The sequence below is a fragment of the Lepisosteus oculatus genome, chromosome 5, assembly GCF_040954835.1.
Source record: "Lepisosteus oculatus isolate fLepOcu1 chromosome 5, fLepOcu1.hap2, whole genome shotgun sequence".
Lineage (NCBI taxonomy): Eukaryota > Metazoa > Chordata > Actinopteri > Semionotiformes > Lepisosteidae > Lepisosteus > Lepisosteus oculatus.
The window spans coordinates 8790510-8805117 of record NC_090700.1 but is presented as its reverse complement, the minus strand read 5'-3'; the positions used below and the strand labels follow the sequence as shown (position 1 = coordinate 8805117).

Here is a 14608-nt window from a genome sequence, read left to right as displayed (position 1 = left end):
GCTTCTTTATGAGATAAGTGAGTAAAACCTTGCTTTTCAGAAACCACCATAAGTTAACTTGCATAAAAGAATGAACTTGCAGGCAGAAAAGAACACAATGCTTAAGTAAAGCTTTAAATGTAATATTCTCACCACTGAGGTGTTCTTGTCAGATGTGCCGTGATAGAATAACTGAAACATCTGGAACTACATCTAAATAGATTACATAAATCTGTTAAATGCATTGTGTAAATGTGATTTTGTGAATGCAAATTGTGAATTTGATAAACGAAGCCTAATTTAAAAGCTGCATGGGAATAGGTTTTTAAACCTGCACCCATTCTTTGAAACACAATTAAAGAGGACTTACCAATATTTCTTATATAGTGCTCTCTCAACATTTTATCACTATTAATACTTTATCAGCATCAAATATCGTATGTATCAACAGCAACCTTTTATTTCTACAGCATGTTTTGGAACAAGGCATTTTATCATCATATTAAAAAACAGCCAGAAACCAAGTAAATGTATAAAATACTGTATGTAAATTGAAACAATCTACAAGGTTAGTTGGAGCAAGGAACCAAGTTATAATAATGTGTCTTTAGATGAGATTTAAAAATCAGAATTTGCAGTAGAACTTGGCAGGGCATGTCAGTGTCAGGTGCATTAACACAAGGACCCTGACACCCTGAGTGTGCAACATGGAGTTTGGCACGAGCTGTAAGCTAGCCACAGAGAAAGCATGGATTTTCCATAGGGACATAGGGAGTAAGCAGATTAGCAATGTAAGAAGGAGCTGTGCCATTTAAGGCACAGGAAGCAGTGCAGTTTTAAAGGAAATTCTAATTTTTTCTGTGTCATTGAGAAAATACAGTTGAAATACAGTCACAAGATATAGTTAGAACAATATTTACATTATAGTGACTACGTTACCTGCTTAGAATTTTTGTTGGGTAAGCCAAAGAGCTTTATTATAAAGCTTAATCACAGAATATGATAATACAGTTTTGTGGCTATGAGTACATGAGCTACCTTTCACCATCTTCTAATGGCAAAAGTGGTCATACTGTAAATGCGTAGTATTGTACAAGTGAAAAAAGGCTATCTTTGGAACAGGCCATACATGAGGCTCAAAGGTCAGAAAAGGATCTATGGTATCATTTTTAATATTAGAACAGAATTTGTGATTAGAACTATCTAAACATTGAGGAGTAACTCTCCCCACTTGTTTCTTTAGCAGGTTATTGAGAATCCAGTGTTTTATATTAAGAAATACAATCAGACAAGATGGAAACTGCAATATCAGTGTCCTTTTTAAATACCTGGTGGTTCCTTCCATAAGAAGCTAATCAGGGTATTTTTTTTATTCTGTATATTAGTTTTAGGACATGTGCACACATTCTTTAACCTTTATACAATATGTTCAAATGTTCAATATGTTCACTCTTAAGATTTCTGTACAGTATGTCAGTTCAAAACAGGTTTTTGTCTGTTGAAAGGTGTATTGATGTATCTTAAGCCCATCTTAAGCATCTTTAATTAGAAATAATGCAAAAAAATGCAAGAGAAGAATATTATACCAAAGAAACATCCTTTTGCTCAATGATAGAAATGGGTTAAATGTGTAGATAATATAAGTCATTGTTCTATGTGTTGGTTTTTATTTCTTTCTAGGAAGCTTAAGAAAAAAAATCCAAACAAAGGACTAGCCAAATATCCAGATCCTTTAGGAAAAGTGGATGAATTGCAGTCTTGCTTCTAAAAAAGCATACAGCTGTACAGTGCAGAAATGAGAATCCAAAACACACAGTGCTAAGAACACTGAGTCATGCCAAGAATACTGTCATGTAGCTCCAAGGCTTCTGTTTTTCATTGTTTGGTGGCTAGTAATGGCAATGAATTTTTCCTTGTAATTATATGACCTCAAACGTAGTAAAAGTGGCCCTAAAATATCATTGCAAGGTTTTTAAAACATTTCAGTTTACAACAAGTGCATCAGACTCAGACATCATTGAGCTCCTTGTTTAAATGAACTTTGACTTATTGATTGCAAGGAAACTTGAGGTTCTGTTTTGGTAGTTTTTTAAATTATTTTGCATAGAAAAGGAAAGAGAAGAAAGGAAACACAATGTTTCAGCTTTACTAGTTCTTTTGCAGTTTCCACAATCTGACACAGCTTCCTACTTGAACTAATATGAAGTGTAGTGCTATATTTGATAATATAATCCATGTAATTCAATGTAATCCATCACACTGACTTCTCAAATATAATGGACATGCTGTACAGTATATTTTAAGGTGTTTCTTATGAATAACGTGTTCCTTTCTACACAACCGTTAAGCTAAAAAGCTTGTGAATTGTCTTCTTGTTTAAAGAAGGATTTACTTAAAACAGCAGACTTTTACACAGCAGAGCATGTTAAGTATGGTGCCATAGTCAAAGAAAATGGTAAATTCATAAAATATAGCTAATGTGGGCTGCAAAGAAGATTTTATAAACATAACATGCTTCTAAGTGAAATTAGCTGTCATGCTCTGTTTAAAATTAGAATCCATTAACTGTCTGAGAAATTAGGTTTTCTGTGCATATATTTGTTGTTTTTGACCAGTGTACAAATCTCCCAGTTAAATATTACATGCATGGGAAAGGAGCAATGTAATTGTATTACTTGTAAAATCATCATTGTAAAAACATCAAGCTAAGAGCATCACAGGATAAAAGGGGATTTAAGTTTCAGGTTTTTAAAGTGCTGTGTACTTATTTTTTCCATGCCTTGCTTATGTGTTTTTTCAGGAACAGACTTTTCCCTTCGAGAACTGGGGTTTGGCGAGGGAATGCCTTTGCATGGGACAAGCTACCGGACAGAGATCGGACTGCCTCACCGTGGCTTTTCCATCAGTGCTGGATCTGACGCAGATACGGAGACTGATGGGATCATGTCTCCAGAACACGCCGTCAGACTCTGGGGAAGGAACACCAAATCGGGCCGCAGTTCCTGCCTGTCCAGCAGAGCTAATTCCAACCTAACGCTCACTGACACAGAACACGAAAACACAGAAAATGGTAAGGAAGAAAACACTTGCACTCGCTCCGATGGTTTCGGAATCATCCTTGCGCTGCAGTTGGAGTGCATTTTCTGATTTGTGAAACATGATCTGTTCTTATATGTTTTTTCTCTCTCTCTCTTTCACGATATGATCTAAAATGTAAAATGGTTCTGATCTTCTTTTCTGCATATAAAGCTATTTTTTCACCATCAGTCAATCCATCTCCTCCATCGGTCAGTCCAAGTAGTCCAAAAGGATGGCTTATAAACAGATGTCATGTTGTATGTCATTATCCTTCATTTTTGGGGGGATGTGAAGTTGATAAGTAAGTTTATAAGAGCTTCAGATTTAGACAGATTTAATATTGATTATAAAATATTTAGAAATCCTTAATGTGTACATATAAAATTAATAAAATAGCTCCAGTTCTTTGCTATAATGACAGCATTTTAGCAATACTGCAAATCTATTATTTAATCTAGTGTAATGCAGGGATTTTGTTTAACTTAATATAAACTCACTTCAAATATTCTTTCTAAATATAGCAGACATATCACATGCATGCAGTACAGTAAATGTAAATTATGAATGATTTTCAAGTTCTTTCATTTAATATCTGCATTTGTTGTCATATGAACATACTGTAAATGAATTTATAATAGATCTTTTATCATTGAGTTTTGATATTTTAGGCTATCTTCCACAAATTTCTCTAAATTGTTTTTCTTGAAGCTAAAAATCAATTTCATTTCTGTGAGTGTGCATTGAGATAATTTTAACATAGCTGATGGGGTAAATATTTTAACAGCTCAATTTGTTTTCTTCCATGTGAATAATTAACTACATTGCTTTAATACTGGGAAGAAAAGTATAATAAATCTTACATGTGTACTGTTTTAAACTACGTGCTGGGGAGAGTTTTAATTACAGCATTTTTTTTAATCTTTGCTGTTTGTTATACAGTATGGGTTGTATTGTCTTCACATGAAAACTGTAGTACTGAACAGAGAAACTAATATGAAGTCTACTATGAAGTATGTTCCAAAGAACTGAAGCTCGAAATATGTATTTATCAGGTTCGTCTACTATGACACTTGCTGGCGGTCGCGTTAATGCCTTGCAAATGGTAATAATCATAACAAGATCCTCTCGAGTGTGTTGGCCATTTTAAATGTTTCCCGAGAGCCCTGTGAGCTCGTGTTCTTTCAGTGAAAGGTCATTTTGAAGCTGTTGGTATTAAGGATGTCAACTGCAGATATGATCAAGCTATGGAGTGAAATACAAATACTGCTCTTCATGCTGAAGAATTAATTACTGTATTTAATTGTTTCTAACGTATGATATATGTTTTTATTGCCTGGAGAGAAAAAGTACATCTTATTTTATGCATTAGAAATTTAAAAGAACATCAGATATTTTGCAGGATTTGCTTTTTACGATTCAGTGATATACACAAGGAAAAACATTGATCCAAGAAAATACTGGTGTACTGATCTAACGCATTCTAATGTTTTTAACTAGTTAAATTAATGTAAGATATAATGATGTACAGTGTGAATTGTGAAATGTATTGTAAGATTTTTACATTTACATGACTCATGACAAAATGTTACATGTAATGTATCATTGCACTTGCTTTTCTTGCCCTCTGGAAAAAGTGCAAAAATAGAACGTTCTGTTTCAGCATGTTTCCCTTGTCAAGTATAAGGGATTTTGTATTTCAGAACAATTTAGGATGTGTTTTAGGTTAACACAAGGGCCCAGGTCCTGCTGCTCTAATAACATCTGCATAGAGCTATTCATTCAGAAATCTGCAGACTTGTTTTCACATTTCCTGCTATGTCATCAGAGATGCTATCAACAGATGTGCTAATGGATAATTAAAAGGCTGTGTTACCACCCTGTTGCCTGATCTCCTCAGATCTCCAAAGCTAAGCAAAGCTGGGCCTAGCCAGTAAGGAGAAGGGAGATGTCTAAGACAGTGTTTACCATTCCTGGTTCTGAAGCTCCACAATGTCTTCTGGTTTTCATTTCATTCACGCTTTTCCTTCATTAAGTTTACTGAACATTTCATTTAGCTATTTGCTTTTCTTAATAATTTCAGCTCTATTGGAGGATGGGCTTAGAAATTAGCTAAGCCAGTGCCAGATGCTAAGTTTCAGGACTTTTTCCCATTCAGGATTATTTTTAAACAACCAGATGAAACTTGACAAATGCCTTTACGTCACAAACAATGGTTATAATGGGAATATTTGACATGGTGTCATTCCCACCTGTTTCTGTACATTTTTATTTGATAACCAGTTAAGAGGATTTTTCTATCGGAAAGTATGACCTGAATGCAAAATGAGGTAAAGTCAAACAGGTAAATAAATTAGTTATTTGATTTTAATTTAATAATAAAATTATAATTTAGATATCAGTTTAAACAAAAAACAAAAGAAAGGTATTCTAGGACCCAGATTAGGAATATCTGGTTGCTGTTGCATGTGGTATTGGTGGAACTGTAGGTTGATCTCTTGCCTGTAAACCTCTTACCTCTTACCTCTGGGCGGAGCAGTGGCTCTGAGGCTCAGGATCTGCGCCTGTGGCTAGAAGGGTGCCGGTTCAAATTCCGCAGCCGGCAGAGGAATCCTACTCCGTTGGGCCCCTGAGCAAGGCCCTTAACCCCAACTGCTCCAGGGGCGCTGTACAATGGCAGACCCTGCGCTCTGACCCCATGCTCTCTCCCTGTCTGTGTGTCTGTGTGTCTCATGGAGAGCAAGCTGGGGTTTGCGAAAAGACAAATTCCTTAATGCAGGAAATTGTATAGGGTTAATAAAGTGATGTTAAACAAGCATTTCCAATCCAGTACCCTAGTATGGGGGCACAGTGCTGTAGGAGATGTTGTCCTTTGCATTAGACGTTAAATCAAGTTTCAGATTACTTTGGTTTTTATGATCCAGTGACACTAATCTTAAGAGTAGAGTAGTTAAGTAGTTAACCCTGGTGTCTTCACTAAATTATATTCTAAGCCTGCACAATTACATACCTAAATCCCTTCCTTTAATTAAATTGGTATTATTTTTTCTCCTCCTAGTCTGTAGTGTGGTGGAATGAGGTTGAAGTACAGTAATGCAAGTACAAATTCTTTTAAATCTGATTTTCTTAAGTTTGTCTGGGGTTTGATGATAAGGAGATAGCTGTCTATAACATTATAGTACTGTTTCAATATCCATAAACAACAACATCACAATATTTTTGTTGGAGAACAGTGCTTAGTTATCGCAGAACTCTTCTGCGCCATGCTGTAATTATTTCATGGTATTTTCCAGGTCTCAATGTTGGTGTTAAATTTGTGTTTCCTTAGGAAAGAGGATTCCTCCTAGTTACAGTGGAAGAATGTCGTTGTTTTTATTTTGATCATCTCATTCCCTGTTGAGTGCTCTTCTACATGACCAGAGTTCACTGGCCTTGCTTATAGTGAGATGAAAATTGCAGTGTTGATAAAATTGAAGTAGTAATGGAAACATGAAGCAAGCTGCTTTAGAAAAAGAAAAAAAGCATACAACAAGCAAGTAAATAAAAATGAAATGAGTAAAATCAATTTGGCTTAATACAGACAAGACATGATAATCCTTGTTATAGACTATTTCAAGCAGCCTTGCTGTATTTGTTACTCAAATGATTATAAAGCTGAAAATCTTGTTGTGCCTTTTTTATTTGCCCCTGTTTTTCAGAGTTCTTTGCGTATGAAGCTGGGTTAAGCCGTGGCAATGCGTCCGCTAGGGAACTGACATCTTCAGGTTTCTTCAAGTAGTCATGAGGTGCTAAGCATCCAGCCATTAGCGATTTTTTGTGTGGATGTCTTCCAGCATTGGTAGATCAGCTGGCCTGTGCATGGGCTGCACCTGATCCCTAAGGGAATGCCCTCAAGGGAATTCAAACACAGCTCTGGAGCAGAGTCATAAGGTTTCTACACAGCTGCATTTGCCGTTGTAGCTAGCTTTCATGTCAGCTCTGTCAGTAAGATGTATAGCTTTATTGTGCTAATCAGACAGGTCTATTTTAGATCCATACCCTTCCTGCCCCTTTACGGTTTGATTGAAGAGTCATTATTGTTGTTTATATATTTTGGTAAATTAAGATGGATATATGTTTTCTTTTGAATCTCACCAAGGCCCTCACTTTCGAGTTGTGCTGTGAAAAAAAACTTACACAAAATCCGTACATGTATTTACACTTTAACATTTATTTGTGGATGTACAAATGTGATCAACTTTAGGCAGTCTCCATCAACAGAATTAAGATTGGTAAATTGTTTCTCTTTTGTTGTAGTAAGCAAATAACCACTTTGGTTTTAAATTACAGAATGATAATTAAATAATAAATATTAGTATCAGAGAGTGTTAGAGGGCTTGACATTTGTTTTTTATTTCTCACTAGTAAGAAATTATCATTATTGTGCTTATTCAGTTCATTCCATGAGAGTTAAGCACTGTGCTGTGGATTTATTTGAGTAAGAAATTTTGTACTTTAATGTTACATTTCCCTATAGATAGTCCTTCAATTTGGATTGCTAAAAGTGCTATCTTCCAATCTAAATCTTGTGTAGGAACAAGTACATGTTAATTCTGCACTGAGAACATTTTCTTTCATCTTGGAAAGTAGTCTTTATATGTTCATTTCCAGCTCACATGCAACTCCCACCTTGTCTGTCCTTTAAAGATGTTTTTACATACACACACATATGAAGTGTTGTTGGTTTAATGTAATTAGTTAATATCTACAAGGCTTCATGCCGATAATTTTTAGACACACTCTGTATTTAACAGAAGTACTGTATATTCTTGCTAATCATATGCAGTCATTATGCGAGAAGCTTCATTTAGAATAGATGGTTAATTCTGCTGATCTCATTAATAGTAGCTTCCTCTTTGACCTTGACCAAGAAGCAGTATTACATGAAGGATGATAAATGCAGTCTTGCTGTGTTGTTTGCAGAAGTCTCAGTAATAGTCTTATAGATTATTCTAGTTAGTTTTTATCAATCTCTTAGTTTATTCAAAGAATCCCTTCAACCAAGATTGTTACATTATTTCCAATCCTGGAAATGTTTTTTCGTGTTCAACCTGAAGACAGTTCCCTTTATACAAAGTTTATACAAATTAATAGATCAACAATGATTGTTTTTGACTTATTATACCTTATTTTATACAAACTGCACTGAATGTGTATTTTACAAGCAAAATACAAACTTACTTACAAACAAAGGATGCCTTCTATATTTTGTGTATATGGGATTCAGTGTTTCTTCTTCACTTCCAAAGGGATTTAAAGCTGGAATTACCAGTAATTCAATGTAAATATGTATCATTATTAAACTTTATAATAAGAATAAAAGGCACATTTCCACCCTGTGCTTATTTTGTGTTAACATAGTTATTTTCATATTGCCATTCTGTACATCTGTACAGGAACAGTGTCCATATGACTCCAAATTCACTTTAAGCCAGGACAGGATTTGATTGTGCACGTAAACTGAAAGACATGAATTAGGCTTTTGCTGGGATGGAAATTTGTCTTCGATGTCTGTATATAAATAGTGGTTGACACTTGCTATAAAATCCAAAAATAATGCTTTTGAACAAATCAACATACTGTAGTTCAGCTGTTTAACATGGTCTCATCTTTGGCCAGAATTGCGAGTCACAGATCAGTATATTTATATATATTAATGTTTATTGGAGTATTAAATTAATAAGGACCAAGTAATAGGTTTATTCCATGCTGAAAAGAGAAGAAAGAAAACACAACGTTTCGGCTGTGGAGCCTTCTTCAGGTGTCATTTTCTTTCTTCTCTTTTCAACATGGAAAAAACCTATTACTTGTTCCTTTGCAGCCTACGCATGCTGACGCAGCTACCCATCTGTATTAAATTAATTCTTTTTTTTTTAATTGAGTGTGTTAAATTATGTTTTAAAGACAACAAACAGGTTGTGTTTATAAACAATGAATACCTGGCTACAAAGCTATTTGTTTACATTTTTTTTTACCAATATAATTTTTTTATACTCTTCCTTGTTTTCCTGATGGAGAAACTATCAACCTTATTTCCTGTAGACCCCAGGAGGAATAAAGCCCAATATGTCTGACAACATGTAATATGTACTGGAGCAATATAGAGCATGTCATTTGTTGTTAAGATCCTGATTCTGTAGAGAATATTTTTTTCTCTTCTGCACAAGCCGCTATTAACTGAATTTCAAAACATACTACCAGATGTACTGTAATTTGCAGCAACAGACTAAGTAAATTTTAAAAAAGCATGTCAATCTCCTTTGTTCCTTAGATTTTCTACATACAAAACAAGTTGAAAGCTTTCCTCATGCTGGTGTCTGGAGATTGACCACTGTTTTTAATGATTTTCAGCCTCAGCAAAGAAAGTCAGAAATCCCATTACATAAGCTATGACAGTTGTCTGTGGCTGAAGTTTATTGGGGAAGCTCTCGACTGGTGAAGGACTGAGCTTTAAGAGAAAGACAAGTGTAGCGATCAGTGGGGCTCTACCCTAACATATCCAAAATCTGATTCAGCTTCAAGTCTGCTCCACTTAATACTCTCCCAGTACTTTTATATGTATTTCCAAATATTATGCACCCACGCACGTGTGTTACAGTACTGACAAGAAAAAAACAGAAGCTTTAAGCCATCTTGGCTTCTTAAAATAGTATGTTTTAATGCTTCTTTTTCACACTGTAGTTGTCATCATTCATTTTAGACATCTAGCCTAATGACAAAGTGGTGGGGCGGTACAATAAAGAATAAAAGTAAAAAATACCCAGAGGAAGAACTTTTGAACTCAGTGTGTACTATATGACAAAATAAATTAACTTTGAGCTATTCCAAAGCATTGTGTTGGAAGGGGAGGTGCATTCATTTATTTTTATTTCCTGTGTGGTCTTAGTTATAATATTCAGTTTATTTGTTCATTTATGACTTATTCATTCATAATTTAGGTTTGATGTATGCTGTAAACTCCAGGTCATATCTAGGCCTGGTTTCAATACCAGCACCAGTTGGCAATAAGAAAATACTGTACACAAACACTGGATTCCTTTTATGTGTAACACCGAAGGATACCAACCACTCCCCTTGCCTCTTAAGGGGTTCCTCGCCACCCAGATAGACATGAAAGAAAGGATATACCAAACTAGACAGTGGTCAATGGTAAGGTGTATGGAAATTGCTAGAGAAGGAATATATTTTTTCTCCTAAATTGTTGTGAAAACGTTCTTAAAGGACTTATGTGGGCATATCAATATAATGTTTTTTACCTGTACTTATTTGCTACTGTAGGATCTCCAAATGGTTTAATCTGATCTAGTTCCTTCACATAATTTAGCATTTTGAGAGCATTTTTAGTATTTGTTTATGTGTTTACACCCTCAGTTTATTTCATAGGCAAGCCACCCTTAATCTTTCTGAAAGGACCAAATCCGTAATTACATAAGGTAATGTGCTTATTATTAAGCACATTACCTTGGCCATCCATCCAGCGATCATGCAAATATTAGTAAAAGAAAGCAACAGCCCCTTTATTACAGACCATTTAGTTATATGTACAGATCAGAACTCTGTTGTTTTAGCTTGTTTTCTTCATGGAGTAAGTATATTTTTCTAAACAGCTGACATCTGAGCTAGATGTTTACAGGTCTTATGATGCATTTATTTTTTAGGAATAACAAGTGTATTTCATCTCTGTAACAACAGAAGCACACTTATGTTTAGAAATGAAATGAAAAAAATGACATTTATAATTTCCCTCCAGAGTGGGGACACAGACAAGTAATTAAAAAAGACTATCTTCTTCAGACTTTGCCAGCCTACCTGAACTGTTTGGAATGCAAAAATCATTTTGATGATGATCTGCATAATAGAATGTGTTTACTTTGCCTCGTCCTTTGCCACCTTATTCTATAACAGTTATCCTCACTTCTGTTCCTGACGGAGCAACAGCATAGTAGTATATTTTGGGAACTCAAGCTCCTGTATCATCTAATTCATGGAAAAAGTAAAAATAAGTTGATTCAATTAAGTCAGTAAGAGTTCAGATGGAATTAAAACATGGGAATATTGTTATTCTCCAGGGACAGGAATGAAGATTGCTCTCCTACAGCCTCACCATGAGTTGAAGGCCATGGTAGATTGTGAAACTTTAATCTGACCACCTTTTCAGACATTTTCTGAGTAGCACATGACTCATGCTTGCTTACGCCATACTTTACAACTGTTGTCCTATAATGGCAGAAGACACAAAGGCTGCATGACCCTCTGTACGTAAACATTTAGTGTTATACTGCTGTAGTTTCAAGGAAGGTTGTAGGTTATAGATTATAGACTTGTATTGTGCCAGGAGAAATTTGTCAGTGAGCCTTGTGAGTAAATAAAAAATAGACTTTATAAAGATAAATTTGTTACTGCACATACACCTCTTTCTTAACGTTGACATCCCCACAATGGAAATGATACTACACACTAGTGTGGCCTTTGGTTTGTGATCATTAAATGCTATCCGTAATCTCTGTTAATTCCCTCTGCAGTACTTAATGCTGCTTAATTGCTATGTAGTGTTGTAGGTCTATACTACTAAGTATACAATGTACTTCACATAAATGTGACTTTTGGTTAATAATACACTCATTTCAACAGTGTAAATAGTTCAGATTTCAATGTCAGCCTATTTAGGCAATGGGATGTGTTGTTCCATTTTTTATGGAGGCAGTATGGAACCTTGCATTCAGATGTGGTGCTGTTTAGAGTGCATTGGGGGTATTTAAAGTAATTTTATTAAAGTTTATTTCCATTCTCCATCATAGTTCATTTCTCTTCTTGTGTTAAGAGTGGTATACATTCTCTTGTGGAGTGCACAATGGAGTTTAAAAGGTAGAAAAACAACACTTAATGTCATTAGAGAAATACAGACTTTGGCCATGGAATTGTGCTTGCTTGTTTGGTGGTACTACACTTCAACTTGTGATTAGCATGACAATTCACTGCCTCGCTTACTAGCTAATGAATGCTTTCAGAAAACATTGCAGAAGATGTCTCATAGGCCATAAAAAAACAATATGAGCCACCTGCAGTCAGCTGCATTTCATATCCTTCTTATTCAGCACACTCAGATAAAAGGCACAAATTCGGTTTCTTGTGTCTCAGAATTGTTTTTCCTTACCTTATTGGCATTTTTCACTCTCTGACAAACACTAAGCAGGGATATCCAGTGTAGTCTCAATTAAATTAAACATTACATATGCAAACAAAAACATTGCCTACTTTGGTCCAGTCCAGGCTTTCCTTTAATTGAAATTACAGTTTATACATTCCATGGTCCCTGAATGCTTAAATCAGCACGTTTTTGTGATCATCAATGAAGTTGGCAGTATTTTTGCCGTAGAAGGAAGGGAACTATGCTTCTGGTCTATTTAAGATCTGAACCAATTATTTTTCGTACTTGATTGTTGAAAGTTTTATTAGAAACCACAAATTAAACACATTAAACACATTGGTCTTTGCCAATCAACATATTTCTATATGTACAGTGTATACTGTCTAGTATTATCTTTAGACTTTCGTCCCTAAAGCAATATCCTAAACTGCTCTATAGAAAAAAACATTTTTTTCAGCTGCAGGAATTCACTTCTATTGCTGCAGAAATAAATTGGTTTTCTGAATATAACTAGATGAAGTAAATGTGTACACCAGTGGGACTTCAGATAGATCAGAAAAATAATCTAAATAAAAGAGCCTTGGAATTTCAATTTCTCATGACTGTACATTTTGGGTGACTCCTGTTTCAGAAAGAACCTCTGTATTTGCACTTATACATCTGGATGAACTAAAAAAATCTAGATAGGTCAATCTGCTCCTCCAACCCAGAACTTAATATGAATTCTGTGGATGTAAAGTTTTTCTGTTTACTAGCTTAAACACCCTTTTCTATTTCCATAACTATGAGCCTGCTGTAGAACGAATCACATGTTATGCATGGTAAATATGTAAGTAAAACATTCATCTTAATTTCTTCTCGCAAAACTTTTTTTTTTTAAAGTTGGCATTCAAAATGCTGGGTGAAAGGATGCCATGCTGGTTAGTGTTGCTGCCTCAGAGCTCTAGTGTCTTGGATTACAGACTGAGGTTCCTTCTGTGTCGACTTTGCTTGTTCTCAAGGGTTTTCTTTAGGTCTGTCGTTTGCCTTGGAGATTTGGAATGCTGCAGCATTTCCTTCTTTTGCGTATTGAGATGACAGATGGTGAACTAGTGGCTGCCAATATGTCCCAGCAGCCCCACTACGCAGCAGATCAGATAGAGCCATGCGGCATGAATTTACCATTTGAATGAAGGGGGAACTTTAGGTAGATCAGATTATTAAGCCTAACGTGGATTTTAGCCAGGACACCAGCCAGGGCTAACCACCCCTACTTTTTTTAACACCGATGTGGGATCTAAATTACCAGATAGCCAGCACTCAAAAGATGGCATCTCGTACAGAACAGTGTGTCCAGTCACCATACATGGGCATTGGGTTGAAAATTGTAGTTCAGAGATAGAGTGCTACTTAAGTCTATCACCAGCACTCACAGCAGCATCCTCTTTTCCTTTATAGCTCTTCCATCCCAGAAATGAGCAGGCCCAGACTTACTTAGTTTCTGATATCTGATGAGCTCAGACGACAATATACATGCACACATACTGTGTATGTTTACTGAGGTAGGTCAGAGAAGTGATTGGCTTCTTTCCAAACTTTATGATTAAAAAAGGCATGACAAAAACCAACATATGCACAAGGTACACAAAAGGCCTGTTCATTTGAATTATGCTTGAATTTGCAGTTCAGTCAAGTTGCTGTTTCATTGAATGATGTTGTAAATGAAATATCGCTTTCTCATTCTAAAATAGCAAAATGGGTCCAGTCAACCAAAGGCGGAAAATACCAAAAGCTAAGCAGTATGTAAAGATCACGATAAATTATATATCTTAGCAAAGGAGATTTATTGTAATAGCTAGGTATTACTTTATATTTTCTATTCTCCTGCATTGTTGGTGTTATCATGTCACTGGCTTATTCAAAGGGCCTAGCGTGGCTTTATTCAAAGATAATGTATGCATTTTCAGAATCTTATTACGGAATATAATTGAATACACAGAAGTAAACTACTTTTTTTAATCCTGACTTTGAAGCTTATTTAAAAGCAATAGAATTCGACTGTAAACCAAATAATTTCCAAACAGAATTCACCAGACCCATGTAAATGATTATTTCTCTTTTCTGTTGAAGTCAAGCTTCTTCCTTTTGCATTCGTGTCTGTCAGTATAGGTGTTAACGAACCCGATATGTTAGAAAATAAGTGAAAATTAAGAATTCCTAGATCCCTGCAGTTCCTGAACAAAAATCAATTTAACGTTCAGCAAAGCACTTAAGAATGAGCCCTAACAAATTTTAAGCACTACTCCAGTTGCAACTATTCTTACTGTATTAAGTAATAATAAGCCTTTATTTATACAAGTGTGTGTGAAGAAAAAATCAAAGTGCTCT

General features: G+C 35.3%; 1 protein-coding gene across 14 annotated transcripts in view; it reads left to right on the top strand.

The window, feature by feature from the left end:
• The window catches only part of tenm4 (teneurin transmembrane protein 4), a 427071-nt gene that overhangs the window by 271053 nt on the left and 141410 nt on the right, over positions 1–14608 (top strand). For all 14 annotated transcript variants that reach the window (XM_069190054.1, XM_069190066.1, XM_069190065.1 and 11 more), the window contains one exon: positions 2780–3049. In XM_069190054.1, coding sequence (XP_069046155.1) covers positions 2780–3049 — 270 coding nt within the window. The remainder of the gene's footprint in view (positions 1–2779; positions 3050–14608) is intronic.